The following is a 23,407-nucleotide window of genomic DNA, read 5'->3' as shown; positions in this document are numbered from 1 at the left end:
GAGAGGCACAGGCTAGGGATAGAAAGATCTGGATGGGGTCTAAGATGTTTTCAGACAATGGATATTTGAAAACTCTCAGAGGATAGTGGTTTGGAAACCCAGTCTCCACCAACCCCTTCTCAGGACTATCAGAGCCAGGGCCTTGGGGCTGGGGTGAACAGAGGGGTACTGAGGTCTTGACCTGGGAGACACAGCAATTAGGAACCCGGGAAACTTAGAAACTACAGGTCTGTAGTGAGGACGACAGTCAGGAAATTCCTTGAGAAGATTTAGGTGATGGGATAAGGGGATGGGCCTCTGAAGGTCCCACCAGGCCCCAGAATCCTACAGGGCAGGAAGACTAAGAACAGGTCCCATCTGGAGACCAAGTCTCCAGAGCCCCCTTTCTTGAGCCCCTGGAATCCAAGATCCTGAAACCCTGCCCCTCCAGACCAGGTCTTGGCAGGGCTGGCAGTGATAGCAAAGGGTATGGGGTGAGGGCAGTGTAATGGGTCAGGCGCATCACAGCTCCTAGTTAAGAGGATTCGGTGCTCGAGGTCAAGGGGTAGGAGCAGGTGGGCTTATTACCCGCCTCACCAATACCAAGTCACTCATAGTCCTTCTTCTACAGCCCCTTCCTGCCCCATACAGTGTCTGAGTCAGCCTTTTGATGGCCCGACTGAGCCCATAGGAGCTCCCAGGAAACCGTCTCAGGCCCCAGCACAGGCCCAGGCACATAGGAGGCTTCCAGGAAATGCTTGTCAAGTGGAACAGTAGCAAGAAGGAATTGAAAAGCCCAACCCTCTGATGGGACTTGCTCACCTCATCCAGTAAGGAGCTGCTCAGGGCCTGGAACTAAGCCTGGGTGGGCTTTGCTTAGCATGCTGCCTCCTAGGGAGAGGGTGGGATGGCGAGGAGATGGCCTGGCTCAGGCTCTGCGGCACAGAGCCCCGCTCCACCTGAAAAGGCCCAGCCTGAGAAGGGAGGATGAGCCAGCAGAGGAGAAGGGAGAGCTCATAGGCCAGACCCCTGGGGAGTCCCTGAGCAGGGGAGGTCAGCCTCCCGTCCCCCGGGATCCAGGTGACCCAGGCTAAAGGAGAAGGTGAAGTTGTTTACATTGTAGACAGAGCACAGAGGGTGGATGGTGACTCGAGTCGGTGTGTAAGCCCATCCTCACACCTCTTTCCTCTCTGGCCAGAGAAGGCTGGAAAGTTTAGCCCATCCTAACTCTAGACTAAGACGGAGAGGGGCCAAGACAGAGGGGAGGACAGAGAGGTAACCCCCAGACAAAGCACCAGTACCACAGGAGCTGGGTGGGGAAGGCTGGGCCAGGACAGAGGCCACATTCTCTGGGGAATGTGCTGCCCACAGGCAGGCTGAACTAAGGACAGATACAGGCTCCAGATAGAACAGTGTCAGTGTCAGAATGTTTCTCAGGAGGGAACTTGGGAAGTTTAGAGCCTGCTCTTGCCCTGCATGGCACTTGTTCCCAGCCCCTGCTGACCCACCAGCCATGATGGAAGGCTAGGGAGAGGGGCTGGGACGTGGTGGAGGGCATGGAGCTGACCTAGGGGACAAAACCAGAAATGAGGACAACAACTGGTATTGTCTGCTCCAGAGTCCCTGATACCAGGGACTGATTGAGGCCCTGGATACCAGCCCCCCTCACCACCTCTCCCTAGCCTGTCAGTAAAGCTGTGCACTCACCGCCCCACGGTGTGACTGTGTGGTGTCCTCTTCAGCTGATTTCTTACTTGACTCATCTGGAAACCCAAAGGGAAGTTGGGTCAACCTCCACCTGCTAAGCCTTGCTGATAGGGACCCTGCAGGCCTTCAACCTCCCAGGCCTAGTGACACTTCTGCAGTCCCTATGCACTGGCAGGGCCCTCTGCCCTAGTGGGGACTTATTCCCACTTCTAGTTACAGCCGCTCTTCACCGTTGGGTTGACAAATTCCCTACACTGGGTTGTTGCCTCCGTTTCCCTACACTCCCTCTTGGCTGGGCCAGACATTCTTGTTCAGTGCGTATCATGGGTGACCCAAGGGCCCGGAATCCCATCCCTACAGCCTGCTTAGCTGCAGTCCCCTGGGGAGCCACCCTATCCAGCCACATATGAAGTCACCAGGCCTTGGTCTATACTAAACCCTCCCAGGTACCCGCCTCCAGTCCCCTCTGTCCTAGTTGGAACACCCTAGAGCTCTGTCTCCCACTCACCCCGGGGTGCCAGCACACAAGGCCCCGAGTGGGATTCTCTCTCTCTAGCCCCTGCCTCACACACAGTCCGGCTCCTTCCAAGCATTCTTGGTTCAAAGACCAAGAACCCTGGAATTAGACAGTCCCTTAGAAATCACTGAGGCCAGGGGCGCCTGGGTGGCTCAGTTGGTTAAGCATCTGACTTCAACTCAGGTCATGATCTTGCGGTTTGTGGGTTCGAGCCCCACGTCAGGGTCTGTGCTGGCAGCTCAGAGCCTGGAGCCTGCTTTGGATTCTGTGTCTTCTCTCTCTGCCCCTCCCATGCTCATGTTCTGTCTCTCAATAATAAATAAAATTTAAAAAAAAATTTTTTTTTAAATAGTAAATAAATAAATAAATAAATCACTGAGGCCAACCTCTCAGTGCACACATGACATAGCTGAGGCTCAAAGAGGAACAGGGATCTGTAGGAATTTGCTAGAAGAACCAGGACTAAACTGGAGTCACCTGGCTCCTGGTCCAGTGCCCTTCCACAATGCCAACATCTGGGGAAGCATTCTACTGTGAAGTACTCCCTTCCCCCAGTCCTGTCTCCTCCAGGAAACTTTCCTGGACTAACCCAACCCACAGGGAGCAGTCTGACCATCTGTGCACTTCACTCTGCTCAAGCCATTTGTCCTTCCCTAGCTGAGGTTCCTCCACCTCTAATAGCCCATGGCAAGGTCCCTGGGGTGGGGGGGGGGGTGGGCACTGCCAGACCTAGGGACAGACTCACCTTTGCACATCTGGCAGCAGGATGCAGGCAGCGGGAGGGGTGCGGGGCAGCCTGGTTCTGGGCAGGTCATGAGACCACAGTAGATCTGGCCCTCCTGACAGAGCAAATAGGACATGAGTGATGAGGAGCAGCCTTGGGGTGAGGAGAGCCCCCCTGCCCTGAGGGCAAATTGCCTTGAGGTGTCCCCTGAGGTGAGGGTGGGAGGGAGCAGCCAAGCATCCTGGGCAAGGCCCAACCAACTCAGAGGAAGGATCCCCTATACCCAACCAATCCCTCCCCCTCCCCTGGCCCCGCATTAGTTAGCATTCATCCTTCAGCTTGTAAAGTGCTTTCAGACCCTGTCTCTGCCTAGGCTCTCACAGCAAGCTGGGGAGGTGGGATTCTTCCATCCTATAGAAGTGGAGAGCCTGGAGAGCTGCCTGAACTGCCTAAAGTCAGAGACGCAACCCAGCAGAATGGATTAGAGCCCAGCCTGTGGGCTTTTCCTACTGAAGTCAACACCCTTCCCCCTGACCTGGAACAGGGGGCCCAGCAGAGAGGAGGGGGATCAATGGGATACATCCTGGGATCATCTTGCTCTGACTGAAAACCCTAGGTCCCCAGCTTCAGGACCCAGCCTAGAGAGGCAACACTGTAGGGGAAAGGGCCTTCTGGGAATCAGAAGCCAGATGACCTGTGGTGAGTCACTTTTCTTCTCTGGGCCTCAATTTCCTCCTCTGTGAAATGGGGACACTCCCATCTGGGTTGTGAAGATCAAGTGAGGGAATGGTTGTGAAAACCCTTCTTAAACTGGAAGGGATGATGTACCTGGGAGGAAGTGATATTACCTTGAGTCCTTTCCCTATTCCTTTTCCAGTGAGCCTCAGGAGGCCAGGAGTCAAGCCAGTCCCATTTAAACAAGGAAGAGAAGAAAGAAGGGGAGATCCAAGTATCCAAGGAGAAGGGACAAGGAATCATAAGAATGTTCTCACCACCCTAAGGCCATGCCATCACTTCTGTCTCCTTCCACAGACTCCTCCTCATCCAGGCCCTTGTCCCTTTACAGGAAGCAGCACAGCACGGGGAAAGGAACATGAATTTTGGAGTCATGTGGCCCTACATCTGAATTCTGGCTCTGCCACTTAACTAGCTGCGTGATTTCAGGCAAGTTGCTTAACTGATCTGAGCCTCAGTTTCCTCATCTGAAAATAAGTACAGTAATATCCTTTTCCTAGGGTCTTTGGGGTACTGTTTATAAACACAAGGCATTCCCATGAACCAGCAGGTATAAAGTATCAGACCTCTGGAAGAGGCTCAAGCCCTACAAAAATAATTGCTCTCTAGGTTGATTTATAAGTGGTCACTCTTTGTCATTTGTAAGTTGTTTGCTCTGCAGCACAGATACTTTAAGATTCTGAATCTCAGACTGATAGGATCCTGTCCCTGAAAAGATGGATGGGGACACAGGCCCCAGGGAAGTGACTAGATCAAGGTCACACAGGGAACCGTGGCAGAGCTGGAGCTCAAACATGGGTGTCTGACGTCTAATCTAGGCCTCTTACCCTTGTGTCACTGCTAACTCAGATTATTATTTTAAACAGGACGTTGGTGATCACCTGGTCAGACTCCCTCCCACACTGGGAGGAAGTGAGGCCCAGAGAAGTTTGATGAGCAGACAGTATGGAAATCAGGAGAGCAGGAGTTTCTCCGACCAATGCACAGATGAGTTAAACTCCAGGGTAAGAAGGCCATGGCGAAAGCCACCTGTAAACCTATAGCAGGGCCACACTTAAGCCCACTGAGGGGAAGGGTGAAGACTTTCCAGATCCGGCCCCGCTTGGCTTTAGTCTCTGTCCCCTGATAACACTGCAGGGTCAGTTCTGCCTATCCCCAGGCCCAACCCTGACCGCAGCAGGTGGAGTATAAGCAACTTCAGATTAAATCCATTTGCAACAAGCAGCCTGACCCTGTCTCCGTACCCCAGGGCTGATCATTCACTCATTCACTTATTCATTCAACAATCATTATACACATCTGTGTACCAGGCCCTGGGCTGGTAGCAGCAGAAGACACAACGAATTGGGTATGCTCCCTCTATTTGAGGAGGGTAGAGTTACTGGGGGAAACAGAAATGGGCAAATGTCAGTACGAGGTAACTGTGGTGACCGTGCTGCAATAGGCAGCTCAGAAGGATGCGGAAGCCCAGAGAAGGGCAGGACATTCCAAACCTCAGAGATTCCCTCCCCGCTGAGCCCGTTCACTCTCACTTTGCTTTGACCAGAGAGGAACAATCCTCCCCCCCCCCCCCCCCCCCCCGTCTCCCCCACCATACCACACCATTACGCTTTGCCGGCCTATCTGTGCCGGCCTGTGCTCACAAGAAGGCGGAAGGTCTTACGGTACAGCTGCAGAGGACACACTGGTTGGGCAGGCGGGAAGGGAGCAGCTCGTGGGCACTGAAGATCTCTCCGTGTTGGTACATGGTCCCATTGTGCTGACAGTACTTTGGGGGGGCCCGGAGCCCAGAGGGGGTGTGAGGTTCTTCAAGTGGAGGCGGGGCAGGAAGAAGAAAAAGTTGAGGTTTCACATTACTCCAAAAGCTTGGTCAAAATTCACTGGGCCACTTTTCCGAAGATTTCGCAGCTTATCCTATCTTGGCATTTAAACCAAGCTCTGGCTTCAGCCCTCCCAGCCGGTCCCCAGATTAGCTAATTGAGAGGTCTCACTGATAACTACATCTGACCATGTTGCTCCCTCTGATGGGTCCCCACCAAGGCCTTTCAGCCCCTCAGTATCTGAGCTGGCCCTGACAAGTGCCAGAAGCCTCAGCTCCACAAAGCCCCACTCAGTGGGGACCTGTATTAGTTCACTTAACATTCAATGAGCATATCCATGAATCCCCTCTAGTGCCAGGCACTGTCCTAGGTGGTGGGGATACAGCAGTGAACAAAACGAGGCCCCACACAGAGTTATATCCTAGTAGAGTCAGCTGGAATGATCTAGACTATCCCTGTGCTTGGTGTAAGCTCCTGTCATTCACTGGCCACCATAGCCCCACTTGTCAGCACCTGCCAACTAGCCAGTCCTCATCCTGCCAGGTAGCAGGATAAGTCTCCATTCCTGAGAGTACCCACTCATTCCCTCAAGACACCTTTACCAAGCACCTTCTCTGTAGCAGGCACCACGCTAGGCATTAGGAATGGAGTGCTGGGTGAGACCCAGCCCCTCCCAGCAGGACTCTCACATTCTGAGGGGTTAGAGAAATACCCTACGAGCAGTGCTGCTGTAGAAGTAAGGGCTAGGGCAGATGGAAGCACAGAAGTCATGGCAGTACAGAGAAGGAGCCCCTAACTCAGCCGGGGGTGGGGTGGGGTGGGGGGTTGGGCAGGGAGAGCTTTCCAAAGGAGCTGATGGCTGAGCTGAGTTTTGAGGAACATGTACAGCCAGGTGGGCAAAGGGGCAGGGCACGGAGAGGGAGAGAGGAGCATGTAAGAAGGAAGGAGCCAATGCACAAAATCAGCAAGGAGAGGTAAGGACTCCTGGAGTGAGCCTCTGCCATGGAGGAGGCACGATGACCCCCTCATGGGGCAGGATGAAGCTCAGAGCCCCTACTCCCCAAAGGGACTGAGAGCCAGGAACATCTGTGACCCGAGCCAGGGCCACGGTCAGATCCTTACTGGGGTTCTGCATGGAAAATGAGCCCCTTTGCACACATACTCCACACAGGTCCCCAGCTCACCAGGAGAGCCCTGGTTCCAGAGCCTGGAGACCATAGTCTGGAGCCCTCTTTTATCACCTTCCTGATGCTTCTGAGCATTAATTCTCCTCTCAGTATCTCCCTACCACTATGTTGGTCTCCCCACTGGCTGCCCCTCATTGGCCACGTGGTTACATATACACTTGGTAATGCCAGTTCCTTCTCAGACCACCTCTCCTCTTCTCTCTTTTACCTTCACTTCCTAGAATCCCAGTCTCAGAGGCTCTTAGAATCTTAAAACCATAGAATCATAAGCATTTAGCATCAAGACACATAGGGTCCCTGAACCTCGGCACTGGGAGAAATCTCCAAATACATGTACTCCAACTCCTGTAGTCGTTCCCAGACCCAGGGTGGGACTCCTGGCATCTCCCTCCAGGGCTTCTGGGCCCCTGCTTACTCACCCCCACTTACACAGGGCATGTCCACCCCCTCCAGCTCCGGCCAACCAGAGAGAGATTGAAGCCCAAGTGTGCCGTCCACAGGCCAAGCACGCCCCTGTTACCTTCAGCCACTTTCCACATTTTCTCCCTCCTTCTGCCAAGCCCAGCTACTTAAGAATGAGAAATTTGCCGCTACCCCAGCCCTCCGTGGGGATTGGGATGTTTCTTCCCCTGAATACCTTTGTCATCTCAACACCTCTGATAGTAGAGACTTCCCCCTCTCATGCCAGAGGCACCTCTTAGCCAGAAGCCAGCATTGGGATGGGGTCAGCAGGCAAGGGGGAGAATGGATGGGACAGAGAAGCAGAGAGAGAGGGTGATGAGCAAACACAGAGGAACCGAAGAGAGAGAGGCCACTTACCCACACAGCGGGGACAGCACTGCTGTGGCTCGGTCACAGGCTGGGGGCAGTGGACAGGCGGGCAGTGGAGGCGGTAACAACTCACATGGGCACTCTGAAGGGGACATGGAAGGGAGGTCCTGATTCCAAAGAACCACTGCCTCCCACCTGAACCTGACCTTTCCCAAAACCCCATCCCAGCTGTGGGACACTACACTTGTTTTCAGCCTGTGACGGAACAAAAACAATCAACTCAATTTGTCCAGTCTCTCCCCTTCCCCTGCTCATGTGCCCCACAGTGTGCACGGACCTGCACAGACCTTGTGTCCCCTTCCCGGTGTTTGAGAAATACAGGTAAAAGGCTGGACTTATTCTGACATTGATCTTGACTGTTGTTGTTTTACATCTGGGGCTTCATTCTTTTACCTCTGAGCCTAAGCTTTGGGGTTACAAGAGAAATGTGACACAGGAGGGCAGGTGACAAGGATGAGGACAAGATTAGAAACCTGATGTGGAGAAGACTCGGGGCTTTGCAATCCACTCCCTGAATCTCTAGGAGGTTTGGGTAACCTTGCACAAAGCCTTGGAGCTGGCACCAGAGAAGGAGGGGCCCAAAGTTCTTTACGCTTTTTCAAGGGCAGCAAATGGAAGAGAAGGGATGGGGCAGAGAAATGGGGGAGGGGGAGTGATGAGCAGAAATAGAGGAGCTAAAGAGAGAGAGGCCACCGCCCCTTCTGGAGGTTTCCCAGCTCACCAGGCAGAGTCTGTCAGCCGGACCTAGGTGGCCCATACCTTACTCTCCCCTCTGTTATAAGGGTCATGGCATGCGGGGGCGGGAGAAACGAATTAGCTCCAGTGGATCACGAATCTTGGACTTTGTCAACTGGACCACATGTTGTCACAGACCATTTACATCTGTCTAGTCCATTCATCCATGAATTCTTTTCCAAAAACAAGGGTCATGCCTCGTCTGTTCATCTCTGAATTGTCAGCTCAGGGCCTTGCTCCAGGCTACTGCCTGTTACAGTCTGAACAAAGGAGTGAGTGAATAAATAAGAGTCAGAAAAGAAGGGATAGAGGGCCTCTTTCTTAGATGAAGGGAGGCAGCCAGTTTTGTTCCACTGTGAAGTCAGCGGGTTTGCTTCTAGCCCCCTTGCCCACCGAGTTCCCGGACAGCACCTCTTGCCCCATGGAAAACTCTGGACCAGACCCCAGTCCCTCTGGGGCCACTGCTTCTCAAGACGGCCAGATTGCAAGGACTAATCAGTGTGCTAAGGGGCATCCCAGAGTCCGCAGAATTGGTCTGAGCTCCAAAAGGGGCCTTCTAGAGGCCTGGCACACATGGGTCCTTAATAAGGTGAACTAAGGGGCGAACTAAGTCCCTCAGATGAGAAACTAGGGCAGAGTGCAAGGAACTGTGTGACCTGAAGAGTTAGGATCTCTTTCTTGATTCCAGCCTTGGAGGAGCCAAGGGATGGAGATGATCAGCCACATGCAGCCAGGAATAAAGTAGAGACAGGCAAGGGGTTGAACGGCAGGTGACCAGGTGGAAGGCCATGCAGCCAGACTGCCTCTCAGGAAAGTCATCACTGCCATTTACTGAGGGGCTACTAGGTAGGGACTTTATCTTGTATATATAAATATATGATCTCACTGTATTTGCTCAGCAATCCTAGGGGTAGGTACTGCTATCCACACTTTCACAATGAGAAAAGAGCCTCTGTCTGAGAGGTTAAAGTGCCTAAGACCACACAATAGGTGAGCACTATCTCCAGGGTCCCTGCACTTCCGTGATGCTGAGCTGCCCCTGGTGGACGGGATGGGGACTCATTCATTCTCTCAGGATTTACTACACGACTACGGGGGTGCCAGGCCCTCTTTTAGGCTCTAGGGACATAGCAGTGAACCCGACATGGTTTTTGCTCTCGCAGAATTTGCATCCTATGAGTAGGAGAGAGACTATAAAAAATAAACAAGTAGGAACAAGGTCATTTCAGATGTTAAACTTATAATGATAATAAAATAGGGAGATGTGCTTGGGCTAACCAAGTTAGAGTGTTTTAGAAACAGCTACCAAAGAAAGCCTCATAAGGAGGTCACTTTTATGTGACAAACTGTGAGATGAAAGGGACCATTTGTGAGAAGATTCAACCGGCGGGACATATTTCAGGCGGAGGAACCACCAGGTAGGAATGAGGTTGAAGCATTGGCACAGGTAGGAGATGAGGTCTGAGAAAGAGGCAGAAGGCAGCTCATGTAGAACCCAAAGCAGGAAATTTGAATTTTACTTTAGGTGCAGTGAGAAGGTTTAAAGAGTGGAATAACGTGATCAGTTTCAGGTTCAGGAAAGATCATTCTAGCTGCTGTGTGGAGGACAGATTTAGAGGGGGAACAGGGAGACCAGTTGGGAGGCTGGTGTAACAGCCCAGGGAGAGATGAAGGTGGCTTTCATTAAGGGGAGCAGTGGAGAGAAGTAGAGGAATTCAGGATATTTTCTGGAGATACCGGCACGATCACTTGGGTTGGGGAAACTCGGAGGAGGGAGAAACAAATTAGCTCCAGTGGATCACAAAACTTGGACTTTGTCAACTGGACCGCATGATATGTCTGGAATTTTCTGTTATGGTTTTCTTTCTGTTCTCTGGCTATATTTCATAAAGTTCTTTTTGTAAAGCCTGATTGGCCTCAGATGTGCTAAGGAGAACCGGGCGGGGGGGGGGGGGGCGGTTGTGTCTCCGTTGGCAGCAGTGTTCTGCCTCAGACCAACATGGTAGAAACAGTGGGGAATCAGAGGGAAAGATCCCAGGAGGAGTGAGACCCCAGTGATCAGAGTCAGGAGAGGGGCTGGTCCACCCCCCTCCACCTCCCAGTGTCTTCCCAGAAGCTCTTCTGTGCTCCCACTTTGAGGATTGTCTTAACAAGGGAGGCCCTTATAGGCTTTCTGCATTCCTCTCTTGGCTTTTGTTCAGGGAAAGATGCCAAGGGGCTGGCTCCAGGTAGGAGCTAGGTACGCTGTCCCCCTCAAGCACCAGCACCCAGACAAAGACTGTTGAGGATATCGCACCAACCAGGCTGGGCCCAGGCAGCTGAAGGGGTGTTTCAAGCCTCCCAAATCACTCCCCCTCCATCCTCACCCCTCCACCCTCATACCTGGGCCTGAGAATTCTGGGCCACCTGGGGATCTTATTTATTCCACCCAGTTGATAGCGCAAGGCTCTGTGGAGGGTGCTGGGGTGGGGTGGGGGAAAGGACACAGAAGTGAACAAAAAGATCTGGTCTCTGCCCCAGTTTGTTCAGCCTCTGGCAGGACACCAAATTGGGCATGAGTAGCGGCCGGGAAGACCTGCTCTCAGGGGCCCCATGTAGAAGGGGCAGTAACTGACAGACACAGATAATTATTATACTTGGCCAACAGTGATCAGGAGAAAGGGACAGAGAATCTTATGTGGCATCCAAGAAGGAGACACACTTGCAGGCGAGGCATCCAATAATAAGGCTAATGGTGAGGGGGGCATTTGGGTGGAGCCTTAAAGAGTCAGGGTTTGAGCCAATGGAGTTGGGAGAGCACATCCTAAGGCAGGGCAGCAAGAGAGGTGGCCGGAAGGAAATAGCACAAGGAAAGGAAGGAATGGGAGGTCAGAACAGAGAGGCTCTTGTCCTCTGCTGCATGGGACACCAGGAGGCTGGCAGCAGCCAACGTGGAAGGAAGGCTGGGCTGAAAGATGGAAGGGCCGGGTCCCCAGCCCAGCCCAGCCACTGACCCGTGGTGTGACTGATCTCTGGGAGGCGCACACAGCTGTCTGTTCCCACGTATTGCGTACTCGCTAGGGAAGCAGCATGGCCCCACCCTCTCTCTGGGGTGACTTCTCTAGGGTCTCCCGGACATACCTGTCACAGGTGGTCACGCGGCCAAAGGAACGTACCTCAGAGCAAGTACAGCGCAGGCAGTACATCAGGCCCTGTGGCTCCAAGTAGGGGTGCCAGCTCTCACCGGGGGAATATCTCTTCCCATGGAAAAGGCAGAACATGTCTGGGCCTGGCAAACCAACCAGTACTTTGTCAGTCCTAGGAGGCTCCAGCCCAAAGACCCTGCTTCATCCCTTCTTCTTTCTGGCTCTAGGAAGGACGTCATCTGGACCACTTTGGTGAAAGGGAATCCACCGGAAGTGCTCTCCAGTCAGGGGCCCAGAAAATCCGAGTTTGTTAGCTTGTCCACACACTTGCCGTGTGACTTTGGATGTGTCACTTCCCCCTTCTGAACCTTAACACTTCTCTCACAGGGCAGTTAGGGGGATCAGACAGTGAAAGTGTTTACAGATTTAAATTGTGGTATAAATGTTATTAGATGAACACTCTGAGGCTCTGAGAGGATAAATTAAGGTCAGTCACCAAGGAGGTCAGTCACCTTTAGGGTCAGTCACCAAGGAGGGATGCTAGCCCAAGCTTCCTGACTCTCAGTCCAGAGCTCCTTCTGTCCTCATAATAACACTGGCTTCCTTTCCCTTGGTCCCATTTTGCTTATTTATTTACTACATCTCTGCACCCCACCCCTTCCCACTGCTGAGCCTCTCCCTACACACACACACACACACACACACACACCCCATCTCTGGGTCCTATGACCCACCTTTTCAATAAAGCCACTCAGAGCAATTTTTCTGTGTTCATACTGTACTGTGTCCTTACAGCTCAGCAAGCTGTGATGGAAAGTGTTTGAACTGGGAAAACAAGGGCTACGTAGCAAAAAGTTCTTAGAAAGCTGACCCCTAAATTTCCTTAACAATGGTCATTGCAACTACTGTGGTTGCACTATGGTCGATTACTTTTGTGATCTGCATGTCAGTTGTCTATATGCAGATGAATGCTTCTAGGAATGACTGAGAAATGGTTGTTTCACCAGGTGGGTTAGATACATCTCCTGCAATCCTGCTTTCCTCGCTCACTTCACACAGCCAATCAGTCTCCCCGCCTGCCCCCACCTCTTACCAGCTCACCACCTAGGCTTGGTTCGGGGCTCCAGGTCTGGCTCACAGCCCTGTGCCTCACCCTGCTGCCTTTTGCCCTGTCCCCGCCAGATCTCCTCCTCACAGGTACCTGGTGATTTTTACAACCCAGAAGGGATGCTGTCAGTCCTACAGGAAAACTCTTTTAGGGAGGAACTGGGATGCCTAGCACAAGCTAAGCTGTCCCCAAGGTTTGTGGAATTAGATGAGATTGAGCTATGGAAAAAGGAGCCAACATTTATTGACTATCTTCTCTTTACATAAATTACTTAATTCTCTCATTGGCATTATTGTTTTGAACGTTAAATTGGATGATGCTTGTCAAGGGCTTACTTAGCCCAGTTCCTAACACTTAGTCGAGCGCTAGGATTATGATAATTGTGGTAACAATGACCCTGCAAGATGGGTCATCTTGAATAGATGATAGTGTCCCTCTAACAGGGTCGTGGGGTTGTTACCGTAATGATGAGAAAACTAGATGGAAAAACTGAGGATGCACTTGTCTAGGCCATCCAGCTAGTGTTTTAAATCCAGGACTCTACTCCCAGGCAGAGCCCTCCGCAGTTCACCTCCCCACTCCATGGCTTTTTGCCCAATCCCAGGGCCTAGGGGCTCCTCTCTCTGCCTCAGCCGACACCTTACCCTGTTCTCTATTTTCTTTCCCTGTTCCCTACTGGTCTAGAATCTAGAAGGTGCCTTTCATACCTCCTCCTGCCCACTTCCTAGAGTCTTCCTGTTAGATATTGGACCACACAGAATCACAGAGAGCTGAAAGCAGCACACCAGCAGGGGCAGCTCGTGCAATGCAGAAATCGCCTCTCCAAGTCGGGGGTGCTGGGGCGGGTCCCTGGCACACACCTCCAGAGGAGAGAGGCTCAGGGGCCATTCCTAACCTGCAGAAAGTTTCCCCTGTAAGAAGCTGGAACCGGCCTCCCTCTGGTTCCTTGCATGACTCCTGCTCTGCCTCTCGGGCCTCCAGGAACAAAGATTTGAAGTCCCGGTCATGATGCCCTCAGAGTCTGTGCTTCAGTGGCCGCTGGGGACTGTAGCAGCACAAGGCTTGGTTCTCTCCCCACCCCCTCCCCAGCTCCCTAAAGTAGAGGGGGGATCAGACAGCAGATCCCGTTCCCAGCAAGGCCCAGGCTGGCCCGTATCAAATGAGCTGTGTTTATCTCTCAGCCCCCGCTGGCGGAGAAGGCGGGACCCAGCCCCAGCTGGGGTGCTTGTCAGAGCCAGCCCAACTCTCCAAGGATTGAATAATGTCTTTCTTCCTCAGTCCCCTCCCCCCACCCAGGAGGGGGCCGATTGCAACACAACCTCGAAGAAGCCTTCGGTCTGAGCCTCGTTGCTGAAGAAACCCTCCACTCCCACCTTCCTTGGGGCGGCCCTGTAGCCTGGCCCCTGTGCCAGTTGGCACCCCTCCCCCTTGCCGCCTGCTCAGAGCACGGAGACAGAGGGAACGGCTCAGCCCATGCCCAGGCCAGGAAGCCGGTTGCCCCACCAACAGACCTGGCAGTGGCTGAGAACGTGTGGGGCCTGGCAGGCCGGTCCCTCAACCCCAGGAGGCCCTGCGGCCACAACCCCACCCAACCACACCTTCCAAGGTGAGAGGCACAAGGAAGGGTGGCATTGCCTGGGGCTCCCTTTTATACCAGGGAGGTGAGTGCCCCAAGGCCATGCCAAAGCCAAGCAGAAAGAGGACCAGCCAGGCCGCAGCCTCTTCCATCCCTGCAGTCCTGGCTTTAGCCCCCATCCTTGCTTATGGCTGGGAGGAGCTCTAACTCCTTTTGCCACCAAGTCACCTTGTGACAATGAGGAAGCCTTGCTCTTCCTTCTCTCAGCCTCAGTTTCTCTTCTGCAAAATAAGGGGGGTGGTGAACTTTGATCTCCAAAGGTTTCTGCACAGATACTGCTTATGAGTCTGTGATTTCTCAATTCTAAGACTGCAAGTTTCTAAGATTGAAGATTTGAGAATTCTGTGCTTCTAAGGGCCTACATTTCATGAGAACATGAAGCTTCTGTGATTTTGTGGTTCTAAGGTTTGATCATTTCAAGCTTCCACGATTTAGGATATATTGGTGGTGCCACACACCCAAGCTCTCGGGGCCTCCAAGGTGGGCTAGGATAAGGTTCAGGGAGCCAGTGAGTAACATGAAGAAGGAGGCCAAGTTTGTCTCTCACATCCCCTCCTTTCCCATCTGCTCCCTTGATCTTCTGTGGCCTTCTCCCACCTGCCCTGCCCTTAGGCCTGCCCCGCTGCCCCTCTCCACCCACCACCGTACCTCATCCCATCCACCTGTACCCACGTTCCTCTCCCCAACTCAGGGGGCAACTGGGCCTGCTCTTGAGGATCTTTTGGAGTTAATGGCCCCTAGCAGTGATGTCTAACTCAGGGAAAAGACAGCAGTGGAGGAAAAGGACAGTTGGCCCTGTTCCAGGCTTTAGACAGAGAAGAATTAAAGTTGGACAGGCTTCCTACCCCTCAAAATGCATGTAGGTGTGTGTATATAGTCCAAAGACCCTGGCTTTGGAGTCAGATAGGTCAGGATTCAAACTGGATTTGGCTTTTATCTGTAGCCTGAGTTTAGACAAATTACTTAATCGCTCCAGGTCTCAGTTTCCATATCTGTTAAACGGGATTAGTTTTGGCTACCTCTCAGGGTTATTGTAGAATTAAATCAGATAATATATGCAACGTGCCTAGTGCCTGACATGTATTAGATGCTCTGTTAAATGGTAGGTTAGGGGCACCTGGGTGGCTCAGTCAGTTAAGCATCTGACTTTGGCTCAGGTCATGATCTCACAGTTTGTGAGTTTGAGCCCCACGTCGGGCTCTGTGCTGACAGCTCAGAGCCTGGAGCCTGCCTCGCATTCTGTGTCTCCCTCTCTCTCTGCCCCTCCCCCACTTGTGCTCTGTCTCTCTCTCTCTCTATCAAAAATAAATAAATGTAAATGGTAGGTTAAAAACAAAAAGCAGATCCGGGTGCTGACTCCAAACTTCCCTAACAGTCTGTTTGTCATGGTATTCCATTTGTTCCCACAATTTTATGGGCAGCCCCCAGACACCCATTAGGGCATGAATATCAGGGTACGTGCCACTGAGGTCACATCTCCCAGGTGTCATTTACAACCTCACCAACCCTGTTTCCTGTGGCTCCCCACACTCTCCTAGCCGCACTCACAAGCCAGATTCCCTCAACACCCCCTCTGCCTACACAGTCCTCAGGGATGGGATACAGAGATGAAAGGGGTCAGGCGGCTGGAGAGGGAGGGAGAGGCTCACAAGGGGCCTTGAGAATCCAGAGGGCAAAAGAAAGGCACGGAAAAGTTTTAAACCGGGGCATGCCCATGGTCAGGTTTGCATTTTAGCATTATCAGTGTGGCCACAGGAGTGGAGAATGGGTTGGAGGAGTTGGAGGGCAAAACTGGAGGCAGAGAGACCAGGGAGGCTGTTGCAGTCACTGGTTGTGAGAGAATGCTGGCCTGGGCCAAGACGGAAGCCGCGCCCATGGGCAAAAGTGCAGATTTGAGGAACACTTAGGAGGTATGGTGGGCGGGCTTTGGGGCAGGCTGGATGTGGGCGGGGAGGATAAAGGAACAGTCTACAGTAGTAGGACTGAGGTTTCAGGCCTGAACAACCAGGTGAATGGGGAGCACTTGATACAAAAACAGAAAGTGTTATTATCATTAGGTGTAGTAATGTTACTTCCTGCTATTCATTCATTTATTGAGCTTTTGTGTATCAAGTCTTCTACAAGTCTGTGGGCCTGGGCCATGACTAAGTAAGACACAGTCCCCATTCTCAAGAAGCTCACAGCCTAATGAAGAAGATGGATAGATATAATACAGCTGACCCTGAACAACACAGGTTTGACCTGCACAGGTCCACTTATATGTGGATTTTTTACACCACGGTACTGTAAATGTATTTTCTCTTCCTTATGATTTTCTTAATAACCTTTTCTTTTCTCTAGCTGACATTATTGTAAGATTACCATATGTAATACATATAACACACAAAATATGTATTGATTGACTGCTTATGTTATCGGTAAGGCTTCAAGTCAATAGTAGGCTACCAGTTATTAAGTTTTGGGGTGAGTCAAAAGCTAAAGGCAGGTTTTTGACTCTGAGGGGCTTGGTTCCCTTAGCCCCCACATTGTTCAAGCATCAACTGTACATACAGTGTGACAAGTTCTATGACAGTGAAAGCACAGAGTCTTTGGGGAAGGCTTCCCCCCAGAAAAGATGCCTGACCTGGATGTTGGAGGGGTTAACAAGATGCAGATGGAGGGGAAGGACCTGTCAGGCAGGTCAGGAGCTACGTGCAAAGGCACAGGGGTGGGGGTGACTGTGGTTCACGCAAGGCCGCTGCAGGTGGCTGGGACGTGCCGGGTGCTAGCTCCCCTTCCTGCCCGAAGCATCCACTTGAATAGGCCCTAGCCAAAGCTCTTCCCTAGCTTGACACTGACTTAAAGTCGCTGGACTTAGTTGGTCCCATCTGATTTCAGGGCAACAGCGTTTACCTTATAGACTCTAAATCTTATCATGTCACCTCAGACTGCCATGAGCTGGCTCTTGCCTGCTTTTCCAGCAACACTGTCAGTGGTGGCCTCGTTTTCAGCCTCCCCTCCTCTTGTTGAATCTCTCACTCTTTCACCACCCCACCAGGCTCTTTCGCACTTCTGCGCCTTCCCATGCGGTTTCCTTCACTTGGAATGTGATTCTCCAACTCCATGTTTGGCCAACTCATTCTCATTCTTCAAAAGCCTGTCTAGATGCTGCCCTTTCGGTGAAGCCGCCCCACCCTTCCAGGCCAGCTGCCAGTCCTTCCTCAGGGCTCCCACAGAACTGAGTTCAGCTCTCTGTGACAACTCCTGTCACTGGGTTTGAAGTACTTATTAAGTGCATTCTTCTTCCTCACTAAACTGTGAGCTTCTTGAGAGCAGGGACCACATCTCATTACTTTTTGGGTCTCTAGTGCTCTGCACAGGTCCTACACAGAGTTGGTGCTCGATAAATGAACGTGCCATGAAAGAATTGAGTCAGCGGAGAGGGGAAGTTCTGGAAGAGGAGGTGATTGATGGTCCTTAATCCTGGAAACCTCTTTAACAAAGAAAATACTTCATCATGTGGTAAGATGGCACTTTTAGCACTTTGACCCTTAGCACTTTGACCTTGCCACCTAACCGGAACTAGCCTTTGACCTCCCCTTTCCAGCCCTCGCCATCTAAACTCCCAAGCCAAATACCATGTAAAAAAGGGCAGAAGCCCGGGTAGGTAAGGGGATGAGCAATTCCATGATCTTCACATGTAAGTCAAAGTTTCCAATCTGTTCCATCCAAGGTCATCCCACAGTCTGCTTTGAAACTCTCATGCTATAAAGGCCTCATAGGGGATAGTTAGGAGTGGGTAGTGTGATTGGGAATTCTTCCAAGAAGAAACAGAAAAGACAACCAAAAAGAAGCTTCTTGGATGCAGGGGAGGCTGGAAGGGACCAGGGGATCTGGATTGTGAGGAGAGAGGCCTGGGACTGTGGCTGGCCTGTCCCCAGCCTGCAAGAACTCAAGAAACCTGAGCGAGCCAGCTGCGCAGGAATGTGAGAAAGTTTACATCTTTTCCCTTGCGCCCACACAGCCATTATTTATTTATAGTTCCCTTTCATGCAAACAAACTTGCTTCCCTCTAAGACATAAGCTCTGCTCTGGGCACTGGCACCCAATGGGGGATGCCTCCTAAGGGAATCAGAAGTGAAAACCTTAGGTCCTCAGTAGCTAAGCTGTATGACCTAGGGAAAGGGCCCTCACTCTGAACCTGACTCCTCTTCTCTGGCACATGATGGATGTTCAGGAGTACAGAAGGACCTGAAATGAGAGACCTGTCAAACCAGGAAAGGCAGCTCTGTTACCAGCAAGTGTCGGGGGCGGGGCGGGGGGGGGGGGGTGGTGGCGGGCGGGCAGAGATGAGAACGTTTACATGCTGTTCTGCCTTGGACATAGATACTTAGATTCACAGAATCTTAGAAAGTTAGGGACTGAGAGATGACATCCAATCCTTTATTTTACAGATGTGGAAACTGAGTCCGAGAAGAGAGGTCGGGACTTGCCTAAGATCATTGATTTATGCTAGCACAAACCCCAGTGGCAGTCTTCAGATCTGAGGGGGGGTGCTTATAGGAACACCCCTTCCCTAAGGGGGCAGGACCAGAAGAAATGGCTTTGAATTGCGAACAAAAGGATCCAGGTGAGATATAAGGAAGAATCCCAGCTGTAAGAATGGGTAACATAAGAAGACTGGAACCGCCTTCTCTGGGATGGGATGAGATCCCCTCCAGGGGGTTGCCTGAAATGATCTCAGCACTGCATCTCCCAGGGGCACCGCTCTCACACCAGTCCTTTTCTTTGGGAGTCCAAGGGATTCAGGATCCCTCTCCCAGAGACCGGCGCCATGGCTGGTGGCTGGGGGAACTTGAGAGGCCAGTCCTGGAACAGGTGCAACAGCTGGAACAACTGTGCAGCTGTTACCCAGCTCCTGCTCAGCAGCCAGCTAGCCAGTGAGTGAGACAGAGACCTCTACTGGTGGGAGTGAGGAAGTGCAGAACCACCTAGACAGACCCAGAGAGGGGCCTGCCTGGAGCCAGATGTCAAGCCTTCACTCAGGTGTCCCCCTCCCCCGTGTAAATCTGGACAGGTAGATGGGGATGCAACTAAGCTGAAAAGCAGGGCAGGGTCCCTGCCGGTGGGTCCCCCTACACACCCACTGTTCTAGGCCTCCTAAGTACTGGAGGGGCCACTCCTGGTGTCTGAGGATCTATTGACTCCTCCCTAGCAGGACAGGAGTACAAGGCTGCAGACGTAAACACCCTGACTTCCTTTCCCGAAGCTCAGAACAGGCTCAGAATCAAGGCAACAGCATCTTTGGATCTTAGAGTCTTAGAATCACGGGATATTAAAGCCAGAAGTGTCCTCAATGATTGTCTCTTGGGGTCAACCATCTCTCTTTACTGCTGGGAAAACTGAGGGGGAGAGAAAGGCAACTTGTCTGGTGTCTGCATGGCTGGAATTAGTAGCAGAACCAGGCTGAGGCCCTGACCTTCTGATTCCAAGTTTGTCCTCTGTACTACTTCATACGATGGGAGCTCCCTTCCTGCCCTATCTCTGCTTCTGCAGTCTGGGATTCTGTCACTTGGGAACAGAAGCCTCAATTCCCACAGTTCACATCACCTTTGGAGAGAGGCTAGAGCAATTGATGGTTTTACCTGATAACTGACTGTCTCTTGAAAGCAGGACTGGGCAGCGGGAGGGAAGAGAAAGCAGAAGCGAGCCGGATACCTTGCGGGTGGGAGGGGGCGGCAATAGTAAGGGAGGAGCACAAGGAAGAGGCGCTGACATAGGGGGAAGAGCACCAGAGAGGGAGTCAAGATACTAGGCCGGTTCTCGTTCCACAGAGAAATGGATACCCAAACTGACTAACGTCATACATGTGTGTGTCTTCACCTGGGGCTGGGGTCAGTACCAGTCAGTGACCAGGTCACAGACCTGGAATCGGGGTTAAGTCCGTGGTCAGGGCTTTGAGGATCAGGGCTCAGCCTGTGGCCAGAGCTGAGACTCAGTCCGGGTTGAATTCAATCTGTGGCTGGAAACAGAGCCAAGGACAGAATAACCTTTGTTTGAATAGCCTTTTTGCACTGTAACTGAGGAGCAAACTGCCATGTGTGTTCACAGGCCTTTGGCATTCTGCAGGGCTGAGCCACCTCAGGAGTCTGACATGACACAGACTTGAGAATTCCCATCCGTTGGTATCACTTCTGAAAGCATCTAAGGTGTCCCCAGGAGATTTCTTATGTACAACGGGCCTTAGATCTTACTTGAACTAAGACAAGGACCATCATAAGAGACCTCCAAATAGGACTCTGGCAAATGACTATAGAATAGGATTGTTCCGGGGCGCCTGGGTGGCTCAGTCGTTTGAGCCTCCGACTTCAGCTCAGGTCACGATCTCACGGTCCGTGAGTTCGAGCCCCGCATCGGGCTCTGGGCTGATGGCTCAGAGCCTGGAGTCTGCTTCCGATTCTGTGTCTCCCTCTCTCTCTCTGCCCCTCCCCCGTTCATGTTCTGTCTCTCTCTGTCTCAAAAATAAATAAACGTTAAAAAAAAAAAAAAGAATAGGATTGTTCCTAGATTCATAGATTGTCAGCACTAGACAATGTGAGGCTCCGAGCAGGGAAGTGATCTGTTCAAATTCACACAACCCATAAGCAACAAATCTATTCTTTAATAAATTTGCTGTGTGAACTTGGGCAAGTCACTCCCACTTTCTGGGCTTCAGTTTAACTATAGGAAAATTGGGGGGGGGGGTAGAAGCAGACAATTTTCTAAAATTTTTTTAATGTTTATTTATTTTGAGAGAGAGACAGAGCATGAGCAGGAGAGGGGCAGAGAGAGAGGGAGACACAGAATCCGAAGCAGGCTCCAGGCTCTGAACAGTCAGCACAGAGTCCAACGTGAGGCTCAAACTCACAAAATGTGAGACCATGACCTGAGCTGAAGTCGGGTGCTCAACCGACTGAGCCGCCCAGGTGCCCCAGAAGCAGATGATATTCAAAGGCTCTTTCAGCTCTGACATCCCAGAATCTGAACACACCCCTCTGAATACCAGTCCACCTCACTTTAACTCAAGTCTGCTCTGAGTTGTTTTCTTGTGTGTCTGTCGCTAAGACACTGCCTGAAGGCCAGTGGAGGCACAGAGGAAGGAGAGCAGAATGGATCAGGTGGCCAGGGAAAGTTTGCTGGAAGAAGTTTGACCTGGCAAGGTGGTGAAGGCCTGACAAGATATGGGAGGCCAAGAGCAGGGGTGTGGGTAGGACAAGAGCAATCCTGCACAACGATCTGATTCTAGGACATCTTTCCAAGATGCATCAGGGGCAACGGTACCCGGAGAAGCACCTTGGGAGCTAAGAACGATGTGCCAAGAGGAAGGGAGGCAGGCACAGAGGGCATTCAGTACTAAGTCCCTTTTAAGAAACAACAGGTAAGTGTTAGGAGGAAACCTCCAGGGCCCAAGGAAGGGGAGGAGGAATTTACTGAGTACTAGGCATTGTGCTGGCTGACTGAACACAGTCACTTCCCTTAATCCTCCCAAGAATTCTTTGGGTTCCAGGTAAGTATGTGTCTTAGGTGATGAAATCGAGGCTCAGAGAAGTTGTGACTTATGAGAAGTCACACAGCCGCTAAGGGGCAGAGGCAGGACTTGAACCCAACAGAGTTCCTTCCATTACTTGTTACTAAGGACTTCTATGAGTCTCATGCTAAGGGCAGCCCAGAGACGACCAGACTTGCAACCTGCCCTCACAAGCAGAAAGAATGAAACAAAATCCAGCACTGCCAGCTCAGGAAAGTCATGTGCCAAAGAAAGGCAGCAACGGGGGAGTGGAGCTGTGGGGAGGGCAGAGCGCTAGGCGGGGAGTTGGGAACCTGGGGTCTTCATCCCAGGCTCTGCGCTGTGTAACCTGGAGCAAACCACTGCCCCTCCTTGTCCTCAGTTTCTTTATCAGGTATTTCAGGGTTTGAACTAAACTCCTTCCTTCTCATCAAGAGAATCTTGGTTTTGTTTTCCATCCTCACAGTATTCTAAGAGACTGGGGATGGAGAGGAGGTCCAGGAGCCTCTGGCAGAGGCAGTGAGGGAACTGAGCTGCAGAGAGATTATATAAACTGTTTGAGGTTACACTGTCTAAGTGGAGAAGCATGAATTCGGGAACTGATTTTTTTTTTTTTTTAAGACGCTACCATGTACCAGCTAGTTGCTTTATTATATTTTCTCCAATTTAATTCTCACAACAGTCCTGGGATTTTTGACTCCCATTTTATAGATTGGGAAACTGAGGCTTAGAGAGGTGCCCTCCATCAGCTGGTATTCAGAAGATCTGGGATAGTGAAGACTGGTCTATCTCCCTGTGCCCTGCTGCCTCCCAGGGTCTTACAGCTCCAAATCAGGGTTCCTTCCAGATGCTTTGCTGTGCGGCAGGGGGAAAAGCATAGGATTTGGAATTGGAGAGCTCTGGCATTGGATGGCTTGCTAGCTCTGTAAACTTCAGCAAGTTTCTTCTGTTACCCTAAGTTTTCTCATCTGTAAAATGCAAATGATAGTACCCACCTCTTGGGAGTCACGTGAGGATCACAACGGATAACAGAATGAGGTTACCTAGCGAGCTCTTCTTTCTTTGCACCGGCTCCCTTTGAATACAATAGTCTTTACATCTCCATCACCTTCTTCACACCCTTGCAGCCAAACATACCCTGCTCTCTGCTGAGAATATGAAGCACCACCACCAGCCTACACACATGCGCACAGTGTCCTGCCTTCTCTCCCACTGCCCTCAGTCCCCCCTCTCCTCAGTTCCCTGGCAGCAGCCCCCCTGGCCCTGAGTTTTGCCAAGTTCCCCCCAGTATCCCAGACTCATCAGCCCATACTGGTCGGCAGAGGAGTCTCCACTCTCCCCGCACAGGTGCTGCCTGGAAGGCTGCCAGAACAGTGTGGGGTCCCAAGTCCTGGCACTTTCCCTGCACATCCCAGGGGCTCGCATCCCTCCTCTGCTTATCCAGCCCTCCCCTCCCCTACTTACGGGCTCGTGCGTGAGAATCCAAGGGGAACCAGAGCAGCGCGAGTCCCAGCAAGGAGGAGAGGACCCTTACCTCGGGAACCATCCTTCCTTCCCCCGGGGCCAGGCCGCCAGGCGCTGAGCCAGGAGGGGCGTCGGGAGAAACTGAGATGAGGACACTGAGGCACAGGGGCACAAAAGCAACCAGGGGGGCTGCTGCTACAGTGGAGAGTCAGAGAAGGGTCGAGTAGGCGGTGAGAACAGAAAGAGAGGTCCAAGGTGGGAATAAGAGGAAGGTGGAAAGAGGACAAGGGAGAAGGAAAGACAGAGAGATGGAG

At 51.9% G+C, this 23,407-nt stretch overlaps 1 protein-coding gene and 1 long non-coding RNA gene across 6 annotated transcripts in view; one reads left to right on the top strand and one right to left on the bottom strand.

Moving 5' to 3' along the window:
* The window catches only part of CHRDL2 (chordin like 2), a 32,281-nt gene extending 9,083 nt beyond the window's left edge, over nucleotides 1-23,198 (bottom strand). For 4 of the 5 annotated variants that reach the window (XM_058687768.1, XM_058687767.1, XM_058687770.1 and 1 more), the window contains exons 1-6: nucleotides 23,094-23,198; nucleotides 11,391-11,503; nucleotides 7,489-7,582; nucleotides 5,326-5,468; nucleotides 2,949-3,042; nucleotides 1,687-1,742 (exon numbers count right to left, since the gene is read on the bottom strand). In XM_058687768.1, coding sequence (XP_058543751.1) covers nucleotides 1,687-1,742; nucleotides 2,949-3,042; nucleotides 5,326-5,468; nucleotides 7,489-7,582; nucleotides 11,391-11,503; nucleotides 23,094-23,175 — 582 coding nt within the window. In that variant the 5' untranslated portion in view covers nucleotides 23,176-23,198. Of the gene's footprint in view, nucleotides 1-1,686; nucleotides 1,743-2,948; nucleotides 3,043-5,325; nucleotides 5,469-7,488; nucleotides 7,583-11,390; nucleotides 11,504-13,363; nucleotides 13,979-23,093 lie in introns of those variants that run through there. The other variant, XM_058687771.1, reaches the window with a different exon arrangement.
* LOC131487261 (uncharacterized) lies at nucleotides 3,054-23,099 on the top strand. Its single transcript, XR_009249691.1, has 4 exons — nucleotides 3,054-3,626; nucleotides 3,805-4,666; nucleotides 17,452-17,605; nucleotides 18,538-23,099. It is a non-coding gene; the product is annotated as an uncharacterized LOC131487261 (long non-coding RNA).
* Nucleotides 23,199-23,407: the final 209 nt, after the last annotated feature.

The sequence above is a fragment of the Neofelis nebulosa genome, chromosome 10 (genome assembly GCF_028018385.1).
Source record: "Neofelis nebulosa isolate mNeoNeb1 chromosome 10, mNeoNeb1.pri, whole genome shotgun sequence".
Taxonomy (NCBI): domain Eukaryota; kingdom Metazoa; phylum Chordata; class Mammalia; order Carnivora; family Felidae; genus Neofelis; species Neofelis nebulosa.
Note: the sequence above shows the minus strand (reverse complement) of the source record. Positions and strands in the feature narration are given on the sequence as shown.